Genomic DNA, 22,976 nt, shown 5'->3' with positions numbered 1-22,976 from the left:
CAAAAAGAAAAAAAAATTCAGAGTTTGCAAGTGTGTGCGGGGGGGGGAGCTTGGAGGAGTGAGCCCCCTCCCTTTTGCACGGTGATTGGCACCAGGGGGGCGGTCCCCAGATTTGGGAGCCTCCCCCCTCCCTCCCCCAGCCCCCCGTCAGCTGACTGGCTGCGGTCATGTGACCTGCCTAGGAGGAAACGCGCCCGGGCTGCGGCTGAGCGAAGCAGCTGCTTTGGTGCCGGAGCTGCAAAGCGGATCCGGGGCGGTTTAATTTCATTTTATTTCTGGAACAAGGCTCTGCTGCGGAGCGAGGATGGCATGGACCAAGTACCAGCTCTTCTTGGCCGGGCTGATGCTGGTCACCGGCTCCATCAACACCCTCTCGGCCAAGTAAGTCCGGGTCCCCCCCCCCCCGCCACTGCCTTCTCCTCCTCGTGGGGTGTTCCAGATGGCCTTTGGGGGTCCCTTCCAAGTCGGGGGGTGCTGGGGCGAGGGGTCCAGGCGGGCGGGATTTGGGGAAAGAAGAGGTCGGGTGGGGGTCTTGTTGCAGTTTTGGGGGGTTTTTTGAATTTGCATTTTATTATTACAGTGGTACCTCAGGTTACATACGCTTCAGGTTACAGACGCTTCAGGTTACAGACACTTCAGCTTACAGACTCCACTAACCCAGAAATAGTGTTTCGGGTTAAGAACTTTGCTTCAGGATGAGAACAGAAATTGTGCTCTGGCGGCACGTCAGCAGCGGGAGGCCCCATTAGCTAAAGTGGTGCTTCAGGTTAAGAACAGTTTCAGGATAAGAACGGACCTCCAGAACAAATTAAGTACTTAACCCGCGGTACCACTGTATTATTATTAATAATAATAATTTATTATTTATACCCCGCCCATCTGGCTGGACTTCCCCAGCCTCTCTGGGCAGCTTCCAACAAAACACTAAAATACAATAACCTATTAAACATTAAAAGCTTCCCTAAACAGGGCTGCCTTCAGATGTCTTCTAAAAGTTTGGTAGTTATTTTTCTCTTTGACATCTGGTGGGAGGGTGTTCCACAGGGAAGGCGCCACCACCGAGAAGGCCCTCTGCCTGGTTCCCTGTAACTTGGCTTCTCGCAGGGTGGGAACCGCCAGAAGGCCCTCGGCGCTGGACCCAGGTGACCGGGGTGGAGACGCTCCTTCAGGTCTACTGGACCGAGGCCGTTTATTTGTTAACATTCTTATGTTACATCGGTAAACGTTGTCATATTACATTACAGGACTTGCTATAATATGTATACAAAAATTGTATACAAATTTTATATACCTAGAAAGAAAATGAAACAAAAATAAAAAACAAAGAGAAAAAAACAAAAACAATTTCCCCTCCCCAAAATCATATACATACCAACACACTAGACTTCCTGCCTTTCCCGTTGTATATTCCTTTTTTATAATAACTTATAATAATAATAATTTATTATTAATATGCCGCCCATCTGGCTGAGTTTCCCCAGCCACTCTGGGCGGCTTCCAACAGAACACTAAAATACAATAACCTATTAAACATTAAAAGCTTCCCTAAACAGGGCTGCCTTTAGATGTCTTCATTTTACAAATGAATGTGCTCTTATTATTGTATATTTCTTTACATATTATCTAATACATTCCTATATCAATATGTGCTCTTAGTCTTGTTTCTCAATGCAGTCTTACTCCAACTCAATTGAACGCTAGCATAGATAGCAAACCTTTACTGTATTTTTGAACATAGGTTCTATATCTATCCCACTTTTCGATAAATTTTTGTTTTGGATTGCCTCTCAGGCTATTTGTCAACTGCGCCGTTTCAGCAAATTCTTGTACCTTGTACTGCCAGTCTGTTATTGTCGGGGCTTCTTGTTCCTTCCACCCCTTTGCCACCAAAGTCCAAGCTGCGGCCGTTGCATATAAAAACACCTCCCTAAAGGCCTTCAGGATGCCCCTGCCAACAATGCTTAACAGAAATGCCTCTACTCTTTTTAAAAAGTTATTCCAAACATTTTTTTCAACTCCTCGTAAATTAAGCCCCAGAACACTTTGATCTTCCTACATGTCCACCACATATGATTGTTGTTGTTGAGTCGTTTAGTCGTGTCCGACTCTTCGTGACCCCGTGGACCAGAGCACGCCAGGCCCTCCTGTCTTCCACTGCCTCCCGCAGTTTGGTCAAACTCATGCTGGTAGCTGAGAGAACACTGTCCCACCATCTCATCCTCCCTCATCCCCTTCTCCTTGTGCCCTCCATCTTTCCCAACATCAGGGTCTTTTCCAGGGAGTCTTCTCTTCTCATGAGGTGGCCAAAGTCTTGGAGCCTCAGCTTCAGGATCTGTCCTTCCAGTGAGCACTCAGGGCTGATTTCCTTCAGAATGGAGAGGTTTGATCTTCCTACAGTCCATGGGACTCTCAAGAGTCTCCTCCAGCACCAGAATTCAAAAGCATCCATTCTTCGGTGATCAGCCTTCTTTATGGTCCAGCTCTCACTTCCATACATCACTACTGGGAAAACCATAGCTTTAACTATGCGGACCTTTGTCGGCAAGGTGATGTCTCTGCTTTTTAAGATGCTGTCTAGGTTTGCCATCGCCTTTCTCCCAAGAAGCAGGCGTCTTTTAATTTCGTGACTGCTGTCACCATCTGCAGTGATCATGGAGCCCAAGAAGGTAAAATCTCTCACTGCCGCATATGATACATGTCGCCAGTACTCCCACCACACCTCCAACAAGCATCCGCTAAGTTTTTACACATCTTCGATAGTCTTGATGGGGTGAGGTACCATCTGTGCTGCATCTTTAACTTATTTTCTTCGTTATAACATGCTGTAAATTTCGTATTTGTTCTCCAAAGCTCTTCCCATTTGGCCATCATTCTTGGACGTCCAATGTCCTGCGCCCATCTAATCATTGGTGCCTTAGTTGACTTCCCAGGCTCAGGGCCAGTGCAGCTGCTTGGCATGTAGAAGGAAGACCCTGGGTTCAAAGATCCAGGTCTGGCTGGGAGGGATGCCCTGCCTGAAACCCTGGCCAGCCGCCTCTTGGTTTCAGCCCAAGGAGAAAACATTGATTTGGTAAAAGAGGCAGCGTTGCGGAGTAGCTCTTCACCTTGGGCTGCCAAGTTCTGTTGGACTCCGGTTCCCATCATGCCTGACCCCTGGCTAGGAGGGGGTGGAGTTGAAGACCAGGAAGAGGAACCCAAGGAAAGCCGGCTGAATCAGGCCAGTGACCCCCCCCCCCACGTCCAGCATCCTGTTCCCGCAGAGGCCAACCAGATGTCCGTAACAGGAAACCCGCTAGCAGGATTCGAACACAAGACCCCTCCTGTGGTTTCCAGCAACTGGCGTCCAGAAGCGATGCTGTCTCTGACTGCGGAGGGCAGGGCAGAGGCATCCTGGCTGGCAGCCGCCAATTGCTGCCCTCTCCTCCTCCATGAATTTGCCCGGTCCCTTTTGAAAGCCGTCCAAGTTGGTGCTTTGTTTGAGAAGGGCTCCATTGTCCGTTTCTCATGGTTGACTTCACTACTAAGAACATAAGAAGAGTCCGAGGCATCATTGCGACGACGCACCTCATCACAGAATCACAAAATTGTAGAGTTGGAAGGGACCCCCAAGGATAATAATAATAATAATAATAATAATATTTTATTTATATCCCGCCCTCCCCAGCCGAAGCCGGGCTCAGAGCGGCTAACAACAGTAAAATAATACAGCATTCTAAAATCAATTCATTATAAAATCAGTTCAAATCAGAGTAATGGCAACCATTGGGCTAGAGTTCTGTGAGGATTGCCAAAGGAGGGGGTCAGGCTGTGCCCTGGCCAAAGGCCAGACGGAACAGCTCCGTCTTGCAGGCCCTGCGGAAAGATGTCAAGTCCCGCAGGGCCCTAGTCTCTTGGGACGGAGTGTTCCACCAGATCGGGGCCACGGCCAAAAAGGCCCTGACTCTGGTTGAGGCCAGCCTAACCTCCCTGTGGCCTGGGACCTCCAAGGTGTTTTTGTTTGAAGACCGTAAGGTCCTCCATGGGATATACCAGGAGAGGCGGTCCTGTAGGTACGAGGGTCCTAGGATCATCCAGTCCAGCCCGCAGTGGCCAGCCAGGTGAACCTATGAAAAGCCTGCTGAAACCTCTCACTTCACCTTTTTATCAGTTGCGGAAACCCTCTAGGAACGCAGAATTGCTCTCACGCTCGTATCCTGCTCGCCGGTTTCCCCCGGGCCACTTGGCTTCTTGATCCAACAGCCTCTTCCGGTTCTCAAAGTGGCCAATCAGATGTCCCAAAAGGAAACCCGCAAGCAGGATTCGAACTCAGGAGCCCTCTCCCTCCTGGGTTTTCCAGCACCTGGGATTCAGTAGCATCGCTGCCTCTGAGTGCCATCCTGGCTAGGAGCCACTCCTCCATGAATTTTCCTAATCCAGGTTGGTTCTCCTCTCTACCTCCTGTGGCAATGAGTTCCATAGTTAAACAATGTTAAGAAGCCCTTTCTCTTTGCTGTCCCGAATCTTCCGACTTTCAGCTTCTTCTTTTATATATATATTAAAAAAATTATTAGTTTTTTAACATATCATTTTCAACAGTAATTAAACATACTTTTACATCTTATTCAATTTGTTTGACTTCCATCGGTCCTGTCTGAAAATTTTCCAATCCAATCTCTTAGTATGCATTTCTTATTTTCTCTATTACATTTCAAACTCATAACCAATATCTCTATTTTTTCTACTTTGTAACACTTCGTATATTTCTCCTTACAAAACTTATTGTAGTCCTACTAGCATAATTTATTGATTACAGTTGCTCTTCAAATAATTCATATACTTCTTCCAATCTTCTGTAAATCTCTGGTCCCACAGGTTTCGAATCCTTTCTGTCGTTTTGTCCAATTCTGCATAGTCCATTATTTTTGTCTGCCATTCTTCTTTCATCGGAATTTCTTCTTGTTTCCACTTCTGGGCTAACAATACTCTTGCCGCTGTTGTTGCATATAAAAACAGTTTGACATCTTGTCTATTAACATCTTGGCCTATACAGTGGTGCCTCGCAAGACGAAATTAATTCGTTCCGCAAGTCTCTTCGTCTTGCGGTTTTTTTGTCTTGCGATGCACGGTTTCCCATAGGAATGCATTGAAAATCAATTAATGCGTTCCTAGGGAAACCGCCTTCAGACCAGGTCCGGGGACAGTCTGTTCCCGGACCTCTTCTGAAGGCTGGGGGGGGGGGGACAAGGGCTTTTCTTCCCACCCCCAGCATTTTAAAAAACCCTGGGACAGCGGAGGACTTCTCCGCTGTGCGGGGCTATCTTAAAATGCTGGCGGGCGGCATTTTAAAATCGCCCCGGACAGCGGAGGACTTCTCCGCTGTCCGGGGCGATTTAAAAGCCCCTGGGAAGGCAGGCAGGGGGGACAAAGACTTTCGCCCCCTGCCCGCCTTCAGAAGGTGTCCCCGCCCCCCCTCCCCGCTTCGGAACAGCGTTCCGAAGTGGGGCGGCTGGGGCAGGTCTTCCCGCCCCCCCTCCCCGCTTCGGAACAGCGTTCCGAAGTGGGGCGGCTGGGGCAGGTCTTCCCGCCCCCCCCCCCCGCTTCGGAACAGCGTTTTAAAATGCTGGGGGTCGGGAGCGAAGCGCTGCCGACCCCCAGCATTTTAAAACCTTCCCGGGACACGGGGAGATTTTAAAATGCTGGGGGTCGGCAGCGCTTCGCTCCCGACTCCCAGCATTTTAAAATCTCCCCGGGACAGAGACTTCTCTGCTGTCCCTTGGAGATTTTAAAATGCTGGGGGTTGGCAGCGAACGCTTCGCTCCCGCCCGCCAGCATTTTAAGATCGCCCGGGGCAGGCGGGGGGGAGGCAGGCGGGGGGGAGCAAAGACTTTTGCCCCCCGCCGGCCTTCAGAAGAGGTCCTCTTCTGAAGGCCGGCTGTGGGCGAAAGTCTTTGCTCCCGACCGCCAGCATTTCCCTATGGGCTTTCGTCTTGCGATGCAAGCCCATAGGGAAATTCGTCTTGCGAAGCGCCTCCAAAACAGAAAACCCTTTCGTCTTGCGGCTTTTCCGTCTTGCGAGGCATTCGTCTTGCGGGGTACCACTGTAATTCCAAGTAAAAATGCTTCTGGTTTTTTTTAAGAATGTATATTTCAACATCTTTTTCATCTCGTTATATATCATTTCCCAAAAGTTCTTTACTTTCTTACATTCCCACCACATATGATAAAATGTTCCTTGACTTTCAGCTTCACTCAATGTGCTAGGAGAGAGGGAGAATTTGTCCGTGAATTTGTCCAATCCACTTTTGAAGCCATCCAAGTTGATGGTCCTCACTGTCTGCTATGGCAGGGAGTTCCACAGTTTAACTACGCGCTGCTGTATGAAGTCTAAAGGCAGCCATCTGAGCAGCAGCAGCAGCGTCCTTGTCTTTTTAGCTAAGCCAGCAGAATGTGGACCTCGCGTCCTGATGGTGCATCTTTCGCTCGCTTACTCAGCTCCAGATTTTGCAAGAAGCAGCCCCCAGGAACACAAAGCTTACTCATTGCTTTGGTCTGGAGGGAGGGGCAAAAAACCCAGAACGCCACAGGTTTCGAAATCCCTGCAGCCCTACAAACGCCGTCTCCGTGTTCACAAGCACTAGGGGTGAAGAGGCAAAGTCCAGAGACCATGGGGGGCAGGAGGAATGAAGCCCCATACTCCCAGTGCCGGATTTCCGTATAAGCTAAACAAGCTCTAGCTTAGGGCCCCGCTCTCTTGGGAGCCCCCCAAAAAATTAAAGGGGAAAAACTGAATGTACATATCCAAAATTTGTTGTCGTTTAGCCGTGTCCGCCTCTTTGTGACCCCCTGGACCAGAGCAGGCCAGGCCCTCCTGTCTTCCACTGCCTCCTGCAGTTTGGTCAAACTCATGCTGGTAGCTTCAAGAACACTGTCCCACCATCTCGTCCTCCATCGTCCCCTTCTCCTTGTGCCCTCCATCTTTCCCAGTATCAGGCTCTTTTCCAGGGAGTCTCTCTTCTCATGAGGTGGCCAAAGTCTTGGAGCCTCAGCTTCAGGATCTGTCCTTCCAGTGACCACTCAGGGCTGATTTCCTTCAGAATGGAGAGGTTGGATCTTCTTGCAGTCCTTGGGACTCTCAAGAGTCTCCTCCAGCACCAGAATTCAAAAGCATCAATTCTTTGGCGATCAGCCTTCTTTATGGTCCATACATCACTACTGGGAAAACCATAGCTTTAACTATACGGACCTTTGTCGGCAAGGTGATGTCTCTGCTTTTTGAGATGCTGTCTAGGATTGTCATTGCTTTCCTCCCAAGAAGCAGGCGTCTTTTAATTTGGTGACTGCTGTCACCATCTGCAGTGATCATGGAGCCCAAGAAAGTAACGTTTCCAAAATATAAGATAAAAAACAAGTGAAATAAAACCTACATACAGCAACAGTGTTTTGTGTGTGTGTGGACCTGTTAGGTCCATAAATTACCATATAGCATATACAGTAGACCAGGGGTCTGCAAGTTTTACCTTGCCTGGGCCGGTTCACTCCAGCGGACATCCCTCTGTGGACCGGATTCTGCATGCACATGAGCGCCCGTGCTTGCAATTTCCAGCGTCTGCGCAGACGGGATTTTAGGTGCCGCACTGCGCTGGTTTAGCATGGGGACTCACTTCAGGGGCGGCTTGGGGGCTGGTTAAACGACTCCCATGGGCCACTTGTGGATTTAACCTCCTTCCATCGGGCCTGTAAGACAGAGCTATTCTGCCTGGCCTTTAATTTGAATTCAGCCTGATCTTTTATTTCCCTTCTCTTTCCTCCCCCTCTCCTTTTATGAAGATCACCCGCTCTGAGACCCCACAGCTAATTCTCTCCTGACCTCCTTACTGGCCCAAGTAGGACCAATTCAGCCAGCTAGCCCTGGGGATTATCTAATTGATTTTTGAATTTTATTGTTATTCATGTTTTTGTACTGTATTTTATGCTGCTTTTACAATTGTTTTAAAGTGTTATAAATTTGTTGTTAGCCACCCTGAGCCCGGTTTTTTAACTGGGAAGGGTGGGTGGGGTATAAATAAAAAATTATTATTATTATTATTATTATTATTATTATTATTATTATTATTGTGGCCCATGGGTCTTAGGTTGCCAACCCCTGAAGTAGATCCTCGGCTTACGATACCCTCAGGTAACGTAAACTTTGGGTTGCGAAAGCAGCAAACCTGGAAGTATATTTCCGAGTTTTGCCACTCACGCATGGGCAGAAGCGCTCTAAGCACCACGCACATGCACAGAAGCGTTTTTCCGTGCCGCGCACGTACACAGAAGCGGCGCCTCCAGTTGCAGAAACTTCAGGATACCGCCAGACCTCTACAACCGGAGGTACCACTATATTCAACACAAAAAAACAGCGACCATTTGTTGTTGGCAAAGGACAGCTGGACATATAAAGGTTCCCATTACCTTCAGTAGCTGAGGGCCTCATCCAACCTCAATCCAGCCCTGCACACTCCCCAAATCAGCCTTCAGCAAGCAAGTTACCCACCAGTTGTTTTGGACAGCAATGGCTCCGTAGAGGAAGAACACCTAATCATAGAACTGTTGGAAGGGACCCAGGGGTCATCTATCCCAACCCTGTTCAATGCAGGAATCTCGAATTCAGCATCCGTGAGCCGTGTTCTTACGGCTGAGGAACTGCTGTGCGCTTTCCCTGAGAGACGTCTCGGCCAGCCTTGCGACGCGGAGCATCTCCTTGCCTTTCATTTCTGGCAGAGATGAATGGCAGGCCGGACATCCGATCTGCAGCAGACTCTGCCTTCTTTGTTATATCCAGGTCTCCGGTTCCAGGAACCTGGCAGGTGCTTGGCGTGACGTCAGCCGACAGACACCGCAGCCCTGCCTTTGCTCTTTGGCTGGGGGGCAAGTCCAGGCACGGAGCGAGAAGCCGGCACTGAAACAGTTCCTTCCCAGCTGCTTCGTACTGCTCTAACACCGAACCATCTTAGGCAAAGGCAAAGCAATGGCTTACACGGCCATCGGCTCGGGATTCTTCACTTGCAATTTCTGCTTTGCAGCGGGTTGGACTAGATGACCCCTGGGACCCCGTTCCGCTGGGTTCCATACCTGGGAGGCCCCCAGGTACCCTGCTGCTGTTAGGAACCAGCCTTCCCTAACCTGCTGCCCTCGAAACGTTTTGGACTTGTCTGCACAGCTTCCTTGCTGAAACTCTCCCATGTATTCTGTTTTGGACAGACCTGGTATACAGCTTGATACTCTAAAATTAATTGATTTTTAAGAAGGTAAGAACAAACAAAAATATATTCAAAAGGCAGCATTTTAAAATATGCATTCTAAGATATTATAGCAAGGATTATTAGGTTTTCGAGGTACTGAAGTCTGTGTGAGACCCCAGATTCCATTTTGGGGGGGTGGGCCTCCGCCCATTATACCTGAAGGAGCATCCACCCCCATCGTTCTGCCCGGACATTGAGGTTCCAGCTCTGAGGGCCTTCTGGTGGTTCCCTCATTGTGAGAAGCCAAGTTACAGGGAACCAGGCAGAGGGCCTTCTCAGTGGTGGCACCCGCCCTGTGGAACACCCTCCCAAAGAGGGTCAAAGAGAGAAAACACACTGGCAGAAATGACTGGCAGAATCCGAGATCAGGGAGAAGAGGAGATGGAAGAAGACTGGAAGAAATTTAAAGACTACGTGCAGAAATACTGTAAAATTAATGAATGTTAAAGGGATGTTGGATTGAAAATAAGCGGTTTTGGTAAAAAGATTAATAAGAATATGTGAATACGGATTGACAATGGTTTAAAATATATAGTCATAATAGGTTAAGATATTGAGTAAAGATAAATGATAAAGGGTAAGGATTTGCTGAATTAATTATGTGAATTGGAATACAAAAAAGGGGTGTGTGAGGAGGTCAGGAAACAAGTAAATGAAATATAAGACATGAAAATATTGATTTCTTTTTAACTTTTTCTTACTTTTTATGTGTTTTGTTTTTGTATTTTTGTACCTTTTTTCTTTTATTATTGTTATTCTTTTTATTTCTTACTTTTAATCTTGTAACTTTTTATTGTATGTAAAATCTCAATAAATATCATTTTTTTAAAAAGAGAGAGAGAAAACAACTACAGTGGACGCTCAGTTTGCGAACGTGATCCATGTGGGATGTGCAGACGCGGGTTGCGATTCGGCGCTTCTGCGCATGCGCAAAGCACGATTTAGTGCTTCTGTGCATGTGTCACTGCCAAAACCCGGAAGTAACCCGTTCTGGTACTTCCGGGTTTCGGCGGTCCGCAACCCAAAAAATCGCAACCTGAAGCAGCTGTAATCCAAGGTATGACTGTACGAGACTTTTAGAAGACATCTGAAGGTAGCCCTGTTTAGGGAAGCTTTTAATGTTTGGTGTTTTATCATGTTTTTAATATTCTGTTGGGAGCTGCCGAAAGTGGCTGGGGTAACCCCAGCCAGGTGGGCAGGGTATAAATAGTAAATGATGATGATGATGATGGAAGCCCAAGAAGGTCCATGTGGCAGGTTCTAACCAATGCCCCTCTTTTTCAGGTGGGCAGACAGGCTGAGCGCGCGAGGATGCAATGCCACGAGCGAAGAACACAACTTCCAGCATCCCTTCCTCCAGGTACTGCCAGATGGACTCTGTCTGCTTCCACGTGACATAGAGGCTTCCATCCTCCTTTGATTCCATATCTGCCCATTTTGGCCCTGGGGTGCTCCCCCAAAATGGCCAGGTTCCTGGCAGGGGCTCCCTTCAGATCCCACATAACCCCTGTTTTGAATCGGGTGTGCTGGCCGCCGGTTTCTTTCTACGCACGATTCAGGGGGCTCACGCCAGTGTTCAAAACCCTAAATGAACATAGCTGTCAACTTTTCCCTTTTCTTGCAAGGAATCCTATTCGGAATAAGGGTATTTCCCATTAAAACAGGGAAAAATTGACAGCTATGTAAATGGGTCAGGCCCCACATACCTGAAAGTCTCCTCCCCGAGATCAGCAGAGGGACTCTCTTGGTCAGGGATCGGCAACGTGCGGCCCATGGGCCAGATGCGGCCCACAAAGACCATTTTACCAGCCCACAAGCCACCCCTGAGCCAAGCCGCCCACTTGGCGAGTCCCTCGCACGCTGCTTTAAACCGGCGCAGCGTGGCACAGGGACTCGCCAAGCGGCACTGGAAACTGCGTCTGCGCACACACAGCTACCGGAAATCACGTCTGTGCATGCCCAGACGCCGAAAATCCCTTCTGCGCAGGCGCAATTTTTGGCGTCTGCGGCAGTCTGGCTCACGGACAATCTGCCCTGGCCGGTAAACTTTGCTGACCCCTGCCCTTGGTCATGGGTAGGCAAACTAAGGCCCGGGGGCCAGATCTGGCCCTATCCGGCCCGTGGACTGTCTTGGAATCAGCGTCTTTTTACATGAGTAGAATGTGTCCTTTTATTTTAAATGCATCTCTGGGTTATTTGTGGGACCTGCCTGGTGTTTTTACATGAGTAGAATGTGTGCTTTTATTTAAAATGCATCTCTGGGTTATTTGTGGGGCATAGAAATTCATTCATTTTCTCCCCTCCGAAATACAGTGATACCTCTGGATACGAACGGGATCCATTCCGGAGCCCCGTTTGTATCCCAAAGTAAACGTAAGACGCGTCTGCGCTGGTCACGTTTCGCCGCCTCCACGCATGTGCATGACATCATTTTGTACGTCTGCGCGAGCGGCGAAACCCGGAAGTAACGCGCTCCGTTACTTCTGGGTCACCGCGTAGCACAACCCAAAAATATTCATCCCGAAGCTACTTCAACCCGAGGTATGATTGTACAGTCCGGCCCCCCACAAGGTCTGAGGAACAGTGGACCGGCCCCCGGCTGAAAAAGTTTGCCAAGCCCTGTCCTAGAAGCACAGAGCTGCAGAGCTGGAAGCAACCCCCTCGACTGCGGAAATCATGTTGCCGATCTGCTACTGGTCATGATCTAGAAAGCTCACAGACTCCCTTTCTTGCCTCCCAGGCCGTGGGCATGTTCCTGGGGGAGTTCTCCTGCCTGGCTGTCTTCTACCTCCTGCTCTGCCATGACCGGCGGAGGCCAGAGCCCACCATGGACCCCCCTCAGTCCTACAACCCTCTCCTTTTCCTGGGTCCAGCCCTCTGCGACATGACAGGGACTAGCCTCATGTATGTCGGTAAGTGAAGCTTGGCGGTTGCTTTCTCCTCTGCGAAAACTTGGGCATGTGGAGAGCAATGTTGGCAATCTCTCTCTCTCACAAACTCATATTTTTCAAGGAAAGGAGGAGCAGAAACGCTTGCAAATACATCTCTTAATATCTGTAGTATTTACTGCGATTTCCTATGCCTGGACTGGGTAAGGAAGTGTAAAACCAGCCTGTCCCGATGCAATTCTTTCCTTGCTAAGCAAACACAACCTCTGCAGATCTTTAAAGTTAATAGAAGGCCCAGTAAAAACGAAGGGTCTTTTGGAGGGGGGTGGGACACACAGATGTTGCTGCAGCAATTTAAAAACTAGGGGTCAGCGCAGTTTTCCCAGTAGTTTTAGAGGAGGATTTTTACTCAGGATAGATCTTCGGTCTGTTCCCCATTGCATGCCCCCATGGCCCCCTTTTATTTCGCCATCCCCTCTCATCCTTTTTTATATATATATATATATATATATATATATATATATATATATATATATATATATATATATATTTGCTTTCGTAGATTTTCACGGGTACAGGAATGCAGGTTTTGGTGTCTTCGGGTGTCTTCCCGTGTAAGAGTCGGGGTGTCTGTGCGACGTTTCGACGAGGTCTCACTCGTCATCTTCAGGCTGGTGCTTTCGGCTTCTTGTTACTGGAACAGAGCAGAATCTGGTGTTTGAGTTCCTATAAATACTGTTGAGGGGTGTGGTGTATAGCCTCCAATGTTCTGGGCAGAGAGGAAGTTCCTAGATTAGTGTGCCTCTTCTTCTTTTGTTCCTTAATTACTTGAGGGATATCTTGAGTGATTTCATGAGTGATATTCTGAATACCACTGGGTGGGTCATTAAGTGTAGATTAGTTGCTAAAGCTTTTGTGTCTTGACCTCTTGAGCTTGTGAAGAGTTTTTCTGAGAAGATGGCTGTGCTGCATTTAGTTGTGCTCTGGCTTGGCTTCGTGTATAGGGGCGAGCTGTGGTTTTGTGCCTTGTGCCAGCCAGATCTGTGTAGGGATTGCAGGGGGGTGCAGCATCCGGAGGTGCCACTATAGTTTGGCTACTGGATGGAGTCTGTAATATGTCTGTGGAGAGGGTCTGGGTTTGGGTCTGGTGTGGTTGATTGGTGATGGCGTTCTGTGTGCCTCTGGTTCTGGTGTCGGTTTTTGTGGGGAGGGCTAATTTCCAGATGTCTGGCAGGCGGGACGTGTCGTCACGCTTGTTCATGTTGTGAGGGTGTTTCTCTATCTCGATGGCTTCCATGATTATTCTCTTGTGGTGATGTTCCATGTTAAAGAGCAATTTGGAATCTGCAAAATTAATTTCGTGTCCTGTTTCTTTCATGTGTTGGAAAAGAGAGGAAGTTTTTTCTTCTTTTTTGACGGCATTCTTGTGTTCTGCGATACGTGCATTTATTCGTCTGTTTGTTTGTCCAATGTACGTGGCTGGGCAGACTTTGCAGGGTATTTCATAGACCCCTTGGTTTTCCAGCTGGATTTTGTCTTTTGGGTTTCTGAGGATATTGGCTATTTTTTGGTTGGTGCAGAAGGCTGTTTTGATATTGTGTTTATGGAGGATTTTGCTGATTTTGTCTGTAGTGCCCTTGATATAAGGAAGGAGGGCCATGCCATTGTTTTCTTCTGTGTCTTGGTTTTTGGGGGGTGTTTCTTTTTGGATTAGCTTCGTAACCCTGTTTTTCTGGTATCCATTGGCGATTAACACATTTGAGAGATTCTGTAACTCAGTTGTCAAGTGGTCTTTGTCAGCCAGGCGTTTGGTTCTGGAGATGAGAGTCTTGGCTACGGAGTTTATTTGTGCAGGGTGGTGGTGTGATTGTGCATGTAAGTAGCGGTTGGTGTGTGTTTTTTTCCGGTAGATAGTGTGTCCTAGGGAGCCATCAGGTTTTTTGTAGATTAGGACGTCAAGAAAGGGGAGTTGGTTGTTGTCTTCTATTTCCATAGTGAATTGTATTTTGGGGTGTAGGCTGTTGAGATGTGTGAGGAAGCTATCTAGTTTTTCTTTCCCGTGTGGCCAAATTACAAAGGTGTCGTCAACATATCTGAGCCAAAGTTTGGGTTTGTGTTCTGACTTGTCTAAAGCATTGGTTTCAAAGTGTTCCATGTACAAATTTGCGATGACCGGTGAGAGGGGTGATCCCATAGGTGCTCCTTCTATCTGTTTGTATCTTTGTCCATTGTGGATGAAGTACGTGTTGGTTAGGCAGTGGTTGGTCAGGTCCAGGATGTATTTGGGGGGGTTGTATTTGTTTTGAATGGCTGTCAAGGCTTCATTAATGGGCACTTGAGTGAAGAGAGATACAACATCGAAGCTCACAAGTAGGTCATCGGGATGTAGGTATTGCTTCTTTATTGTTTCTATGAACTGGAAGGAGTTAGTAACGTGTGAAGCGATGGATTCTGCATAGGGCTGAAGTTGCTTAGTGAGAAATTTAGCGAGATTTTGTAGAGGTGAGCCTATGGAGCTGACTATTGGTCTGAGTGGTGTTCCTTCTTTGTGTATCTTGGGGAGACCGTAGAGTTTGGGGCATCTGGAAGATTTTTCTCTGGGGATGATTCTTAGCTGGATTTCTTCACTGATAGGAGAGGCTTTTATTTTGGATTTGGTGGTTTTTTCCAGATAGGTGGTGGGATCTGTTTTTATAGGTTGGTAGGTAGGGTCTTGGAGTAGATTTGATAGTTTTGCTTGGTAGTCCAATGTGTTCATCACAACAGTGGCGTTGCCTTTGTCTGCTGGGAGAATGATTATGTTGTTGTCTTTCCTCAGGTTGGTGAGTGCTTTCTGTTCTTCTTTGTGTAAATTGCTTCTGGGTGGTTTGCTGGAGCAGAGGATGTTGGTGACTTCAAGTCTGATTTTATTGGCTTCATCTTCACCTTTCTTGACGTCCTAATCTACAAAAAACCTGATGGCTCCCTAGGACACACTATCTACCGGAAAAAAACACACACCAACCGCTACTTACATGCACAATCACACCACCACCCTGCACAAATAAACTCCGTAGCCAAGACTCTCATCTCCAGAACCAAACGCCTGGCTGACAAAGACCACTTGACAACTGAGTTACAGAATCTCTCAAATGTGTTAATCGCCAATGGATACCAGAAAAACAGGGTTACGAAGCTAATCCAAAAAGAAACACCCCCCAAAAACCAAGACACAGAAGAAAACAATGGCATGGCCCTCCTTCCTTATATCAAGGGCACTACAGACAAAATCAGCAAAATCCTCCATAAACACAATATCAAAACAGCCTTCTGCACCAACCAAAAAATAGCCAATATCCTCAGAAACCCAAAAGACAAAATCCAGCTGGAAAACCAAGGGGTCTATGAAATACCCTGCAAAGTCTGCCCAGCCACGTACATTGGACAAACAAACAGACGAATAAATGCACGTATCGCAGAACACAAGAATGCCGTCAAAAAAGAAGAAAAAACTTCCTCTCTTTTCCAACACATGAAAGAAACAGGACACGAAATTAATTTTGCAGATTCCAAATTGCTCTTTAACATGGAACATCACCACAAGAGAATAATCATGGAAGCCATCGAGATAGAGAAACACCCTCACAACATGAACAAGCGTGACGACACGTCCCGCCTGCCAGACATCTGGAAATTAGCCCTCCCCACAAAAACCGACACCAGAACCAGAGGCACACAGAACGCCATCACCAATCAACCACACCAGACCCAAACCCAGACCCTCTCCACAGACATATTACAGACTCCATCCAGTAGCCAAACTATAGTGGCACCTCCGGATGCTGCACCCCCCTGCAATCCCTACACAGATCTGGCTGGCACAAGGCACAAAACCACAGCTCGCCCCTATACACGAAGCCAAGCCAGAGCACAACTAAATGCAGCACAGCCATCTTCTCAGAAAAACTCTTCACAAGCTCAAGAGGTCAAGACACAAAAGCTTTAGCAACTAATCTACACTTAATGACCCACCCAGTGGTATTCAGAATATCACTCATGAAATCACTCAAGATATCCCTCAAGTAATTAAGGAACAAAAGAAGAAGAGGCACACTAATCTAGGAACTTCCTCTCTGCCCAGAACGTTGGAGGCTATACACCACACCCCTCAACAGTATTTATAGGAACTCAAACACCAGATTCTGCTCTGTTCCAGTAACAAGAAGCCGAAAGCACCAGCCTGAAGATGACGAGTGAGACCTCGTCGAAACGTCGCACAGACACCCCGACTCTTACACGGGAAGACACCCGAAGACACCAAAACCTGCATTCCTGTACCCGTGAAAATCTACGAAAGCACATATTATATATATATATATATATTATATATATATATTATAAAAGGATGAGAGGAGAGGGGAAATTTCAAATTTATTTATGGTGGTAAATAAAGTTCGCAAACTGGAACACTAAACAGGGCTGCCTTCAGATGTATTCTAAAAGTCAGATAGTTGTTTATTTCCTTGACATCTGGTGGGAGGGCATTCCACAGGGCTGGCACCACCACCAAGAAGGCCCTCTGCCTGGTTCCCTGTAACCTCACTTCTCGCAGCGAGGGAACCGCCAGAAGGCCCTCAGAGCTGGACCTCAGTGTCCGGGCAGAACAATAGGGGTGGAGACGCTCCTTCAGCTATACTGGGCCGAGGCCGTCTAGGGCTTTCAAGGTCAGCACTAACACTTTGAATTGTGCTTGGAAACCTACTAGGAGCCAATACAGGTCTTTCAAGATCGGTGTTATGTGGTCCCGGCGGCCGCTCCCAGTCACCAGTCTAGCTGCCGCATTCTGGATTAGTTGTAGTTTCTGGGTCACCTTCAAAGGTAGCCCCACGTAGAGCGCATTGCAGTAGTCCAAGCGGGAGATAACCAGAGCATGCACTACTCTGGCGAGACAGTTCGTGGACAGGGAGGGACTCATCCTGCGTACCAGATGGAGCAGGTAGACAGCCGCCCTGGACACAGAATTGACCTGCACCTCCATGGACAGCTGTGAGTCCAGAATGACCCCCAGGCTGCGCACCTGGTCCTTCAGGGGCACAGTTACCCCATTCAGAACCAGGGAGTCCTCCATACCTGCCCACCCCTGTCCCCCAGAAACAGTACTTCTGTCTTGTCAGGATTCAACCTCAATCTGTTAGCTGCCATCCATCCTCCAACCTCCAAAACAATCCAGAGCAAACTCTTCCTGTGTCTGATATCAAATATCCCTCCTTGAATTATTTCCTCCTCCGCCCCCCTTCCCCCCCCTTCCAGCTCTGAACATGACCAGCGCGTCCAGCTTCCAGATGCTGCGAGGAGCTGTGATCATCTTCACTGGCCTTCTCTCGGTGGCCTTCCTCGGACAGAAGCTGGTGCTCAGCCAGTGGCTGGGCATCCTGATCACCATCGTTGGGCTGGTGGTGGTGGGCTTGGCAGACCTGATGAGCAACGGAGACCATGAGCACAAGCTCAGTGAGGTCATCACAGGTACGGCAGGGCGGGGAGAGCCAAAGGGGGGTCCCCAATACCAGGAGGACGACTCTGCTGGCCTCCTTCAGTGCTCCTTTCCTTTGGGGTCCTTGCTTCTCTCTCCTGCTCCTAATTCTGTCGTTCTCAGATTGGTGGGTACCAACAGAACTTCACATCAATCATTTTATCCGACCGTCAGTCAGTAAAAAAATACATTTGTCAGTACACAGTTAAAAACTCCAGGAAGATTTTAGAACTTAGTCAACACTAAAATGGGCTAAACAGATAGCCCCATATCAATACAGTCAATTATAGTCTTGCAACGCTTAAAAGCTAAAAAAAGAAATTTGGCCACCAAGGAAGGTATAGCTCTAGTGACGTTATTCAGCAAGTGTAAAACCTAGTTTTTTCCGGGTAGGAAGCTAGATTGACACAGGAGTGGGTCTATAAAGTTTTGTCTAAGCTCTGCATAAGAAGGGCAAGTCAAGAGGATGTGTTCGGTGGACTCAACCACACCCATAGCACAATGACAGGTTCTCTGGGCGTATGGTACTCCCCTGTACCTTCCCCACAATATCGCAGAGTCAAGGACATTTAATCTAGCCGCTGTAAGAAGTCTACAGTATTCCACATAGTGAACTTCACATCTTATACAATAATTTTTGGACTTCCATCAACACCTCTGATGATTTTTTGTTGTCATTGCTTATTATGCATTTCTTAATTTCATATTGCCTTTAATTATCTTCAACTAATAATTCTCCTCATTGTCTTTTGTGCAATATTTCAAATAACTCACTTTACAAAACTTCTTGCAGACCGACTAGCGTAAATCTGTCCATCACAATTACTTTTCAAATAGTCTGTAAATTTACTCCGGTCTTCCGGCGAATCTCTGGTCCCACGGGTTTCGAATCCAGGGTCAAATAAATTCATCTCCTCCACAGTTGGGGGCTACCTTGGGTATATAATTTGCTCTGATTTTCCTAGCGGCAGTCACAAAGAGTGCTACATGCCAGGTCACATACTTATCTGTGTCTGTTAGGGTTAGTGGGAGTGGGGGTGCCAGGCCCTTTCAGAACTGCCCAAACTCCTGTTTTCTCTCCCCGCAGGGGACCTTCTGATCATCATGGCTCAAGTGATTGTCGCCATCCAAATGGTGCTAGAACAGAAGTTTGTCTACAAGCACAACGTCCACCCCTTGCAGGCTGTGGGCACGGAAGGTGAGCAAGCAAGCAGGCGCTGGGGGAGCGGATTGGGGGCTTCGTCTTTTATTTCTAGGACTTCTCTCCCTTCTCCATCATTCTGCCCGGACACTGAGGTCCAGCTCCGAGGGCCTTCTGGCATTTCCCTCCCTGCGAGAAGCCAAGTTACAGGGAACCAGGCAGAGGGCCTTCTTGGTGGTGGCACCCGCCCTGCGGAATGCCCTCCCACCAGATGTCAAAGAGAAAAACAACTACCAGTCACACAATCAATCATTTGGTAGCTGAACTGGGTACCACACAGTAACAAAAACAAAACAAATACACAAAATAAATAGCAAAAACAAACAGACCTCAGCGTAACACTCAAATGGGAACACATTCAGCTTCCAAAAAAAGTTGGCAAACCGGAAGACTTACAGTGGATGCTCGGGTTGCAAACGTGATCCATGCAGGATGCATGTTCGCAACCCGCAGCTGCACGTTTGCGCACGCACGGGTTGCAATTCGGCACTTATACGCAAAGCACGATTTAGTGCTTCTGCGCGTGTGCGACCCCCGGAAGTAACCCGTTGCGGTAGTTCCGGGTTTCGGCAAGTCCGTAACCCAAAAAAATGCAGCCTGAAGTGTCTGTAACCCGAGGTATGACTGTACTTCCGGGTTTGCAGTGTTTGGGTTCCAAGTTGTTTGAGTACCAAGGCGTTTGAGAAGCAAGGTACCGCTGTTCTGGCTATGTGCATATCATTCATTACTGGCTACATGCAGCTCATTCAATAGCCACCCCCTCCCAACGCCTCCCTTTCTCAAAACTATGTCCAAAATCAAAGAAGGTCCCCAGCCCTATCACTTTCTCCTAACTAACTGATTAGGACATTAAAGGCTGTTCTCATGCCATCAAAGGACTTACCATATTTTTTGCTCTATAAGACACACTTTTTCCCTCTTAAAAAGTAAGGGGAAATGTGTGTGCGTCTTATGGAGCGAATGAAGGTTGTGCGGCTATCCCAGAAGCCAGAACGACGAGAGGGATTGTTGCGCAGCGATCCCTCTTGCTGTTCTGGCTTCTGGGATAGCTGCGCGCAGCCTCTTCCTGGAAGGGGAAGCCTTCATCCCACTGCCCTGAAGAGGCTTCGCGTGGCTATCCCAGAAGCCAGAACAGCAAGAGGCTATCCCAGAAGCCAGATCCCTCTTGCTGTTCTGGCTTCTGGGATTCAGAATATATTTTTTTTCTTGTTTTCCTCATCCAAAAACTAGGTGTGTCTTATAGAGCGAAAAATACGGTAACAAGAGACAGGGAGGGGGAAGGAATAGAAGCAGGAAGGATAACCGTGTCAGATCACTAACCCCTCGAAATACCATTTATCTTCCGGATAGATTGCCCATACAGTGGGCGGGTCACTGTTTCAGTCTACACCTCTCGTTCGGATAGTTGACGGAAAGCCATGGCCCACGTCCCCCTTTCTGAGCACCTCTTTCTCCTCCCTGCTCAGGGTTTTTTGGCTTCCTCATCCTCTCCCTCCTGCTGGTCCCCATGTACTTCATCCCGGCGGGCAGTTTCGGGAGCGGACCGCGCCGCGTCCTGGAGGACGCCTTAGATGCCTTCTGCCAGATCGGCCGGGCTCCCCTCATCGCCGTGGCGCTGCTGGGCAACATCAGCAGCATCGCCTTCTTCAACTTTGCCGGCATCAGCGTCACCAAGGAGATCAGCGCCACCACCAGGATGGTGCTGGACAGCCTGCGCACCGTGGTCATCTGGGCCGTCAGCCTGGCTGTGGGCTGGGAGGTCTTCCATGCCCTCCAGATCCTCGGGTTCTTCATCCTCCTGCTGGGCGCCGCCATCTACAACGGCCTCCACCAGCCCCTGCTGGCACGGCTGCCCTGGAGGAGGGCAGTGGATGCAGATGCGGATAGGGAGGGTCTCTTGGCCGCGGATGGAGCCTCCATCAACGGAGACAGCTGACCGCCAAGCAGCGCCCTTGCCCGCTCCAGAGCTTGGCCAGACCTCTGCTGGGTGGGCTGGCTGGCTTCTCAGGCTGGAGCACGAGACTGGTTTGGGGGTCTGCGTTGCCGTGAAATGTTGGGACGTTGCTCTGCCACCTGGCTCCTTGAGCAACTGCCAAGGAGATGCCCTCTGCTTTTGCTTGACCACATCTCCCATCGTCCCTGGCCGTGATGGGAGCTGGAGCTCCAACATGAGCTCGACATTGCCTGCTTTAAGCAAGTGGTTGAGGGTTTTCTGTCGCTGGCTGGTAGGCCGTCAGAAGTCGGCGTGTGAGACATCTCTGGGCAGCTCGACTCGCGGACTGAATCGGCTTGCTTTGTGGGGACCCCTTACACCACCTTCCGGGCGTCCCCCCAACTTCCTTCACCCAAAGGTGATAAGGGAGGCCATTGTGGTGAGGTTTCCCAACAACCCTTTCCAGGAAGGAATTCCCTCTTTCCGCCCCTTCTGCTAAACAAAATATTTCTATTTGCTCTCATCCCCGCCCAAAAGAATGCCCAGAGTGGTCCAGATGCCCAGAGTCCAGAACTCTCCTCCACACTATTTCCCAGAATCCCCTCTGATGCAGCAACAAAGTCTAACCTCCCCCAGGCTGGCTGCCTCCAAGGTATTTCAGACAGCAGCACCATTTGGGCTGCAGCGGATGGAAGTTGTCGCCCCAAAAATCTCGAAAGGGGGTCCCAGGCTGATGAAGTCTGCTCTAACTTGGCGGTTCGATGTTGTTTTTCCTCACTGGGTCTGTTCCAAACCTCCCCAAGAAAAGCAAATGAGCATCTTTTTCTTAGGCCTCCCCTGTTTCCATCACACTTGGGGTTCTGGAGGAGGCGACGCCACAGATCGGGCCCCTTGAGGCTAGAGTTCGAGTCAGTGGCATGGGAATCACTTAACAGCCCTCACGCCAGCGGCACTGGGCGCAGTTGTGGGTGACCTGAGAGTCCTTTGCCCTGTGGCACGGTGGGTCGCTGGGCCTTGCCTATCAGATCAGCTTTGGGCTGCCAAAATTACTGGGGGAACCCATTGATAGGGGCTTCTTCCCCGATGGATCACGTAGCTGCGATTGAGGGCTGTGGGAAAGGGAACACCCCAGACATGTCCCCACATATGCTGCTGTTGCCTTGTCCACATTTTGGGGGGACAGGGGTGTCTCTGCTTCTTGCTAAGGCTGGAGCTGAGTGATGGGGATCGAAGGGCTCCTCGATGCTCCCTTAGCATACTCAAGAGTAGGCAGCACCCCGGTTCCTTCGTCCGTCATGTGACGGAATATTCCCCCTCGTTCTGAGCATTTTGGAGGGGGCCCACAGAGCTCACTCCTCAACCCTCTCCTGATTCTGTTCGGAGCCTGCAAAATGTGTTGCCCCCCAGCTATCGAGAGTCCTGGGACCTCTTAATTTCCCACTGCTAGCAAGGTGAAGGCGAGAGCTGAGGTCTTGCCCAGTTGTAGGGGACTTAAGAGGGCTCTCTGGTGCCATTTTGGGGTTCGGTCGTATGGAGGGCACCCCTCTCTCTTGCATCCAAGCCACGAACACAGCTGGTCTAAGCTGCGCAGCCAGGATCCGTCTCCTCGACAAAGTTCTCAGATGCTGAGCAGACCCACTTCGGTGCTATGGGGGACGAGAGGGAGGGATGGGCTTGTCTTTGCCTTGGGACTATGAACAAGAATGCATTTATTCACCAATAAAAACTTTCTCATCGTAAGGCCGTTTCTAAAAAAAAAACACTGGCTGAACTTGTTTTTTTAACGTGGGCTTTTGACGGCATGTATGAGCCCAGGGATCTCTTTTTGGGGTTGGGACAAGGGGGGGGTGGCAAGATTAAAAGGTTCTTTAATTCCTCTTCACTTTCTGCCATCAAGGTTGTGTCATCTGCATATCTGAGGTTGTTGATATTTTTTCTGGCAATCTTAATTCCGGCTTGGGATTCATCCAGCCCAGCCTTTCGCATGATGAATTCTGCATATAATTTAAATAAGCAGGGAGACAATATACAGCCTGCCCACCCGTCCCCCCAGTTCTAACTGGAGTGGCTTGCTGGTTCCTTCTCCAGGTGGATCACGTTTGGTCAAAACTCTCCACTATGACCTGTCCATCTTGGGTGGCCCTGCACGGCAGAGCTGATAGCTTCTCTGAGTTACAGTGGTGCC

At 48.8% G+C, this 22,976-nt stretch overlaps 1 protein-coding gene across 1 annotated transcript; it reads left to right on the top strand.

Moving 5' to 3' along the window:
• The first annotated feature begins 164 nt into the window (after window positions 1-164).
• On the top strand, window positions 165-22,531 carry SLC35F6 (solute carrier family 35 member F6). Its single transcript, XM_082217830.1, has 6 exons — window positions 165-381; window positions 10,545-10,620; window positions 12,001-12,172; window positions 17,438-17,650; window positions 18,745-18,855; window positions 20,325-22,531. The coding sequence occupies exons 1-6, from the start codon at window positions 305-307 to the stop codon at window positions 20,792-20,794; spliced, it is 1,119 nt and encodes a 372-aa protein (XP_082073956.1). The 5' UTR covers window positions 165-304; the 3' UTR covers window positions 20,795-22,531.
• Window positions 22,532-22,976: the final 445 nt, after the last annotated feature.

Source organism: Podarcis vaucheri (genome assembly GCF_965113315.1).
Source record: "Podarcis vaucheri genome assembly, chromosome: 3".
NCBI classification, from domain to species: domain Eukaryota; kingdom Metazoa; phylum Chordata; class Lepidosauria; order Squamata; family Lacertidae; genus Podarcis; species Podarcis vaucheri.
This window is presented reverse-complemented; position numbering and strand designations above follow the sequence as displayed.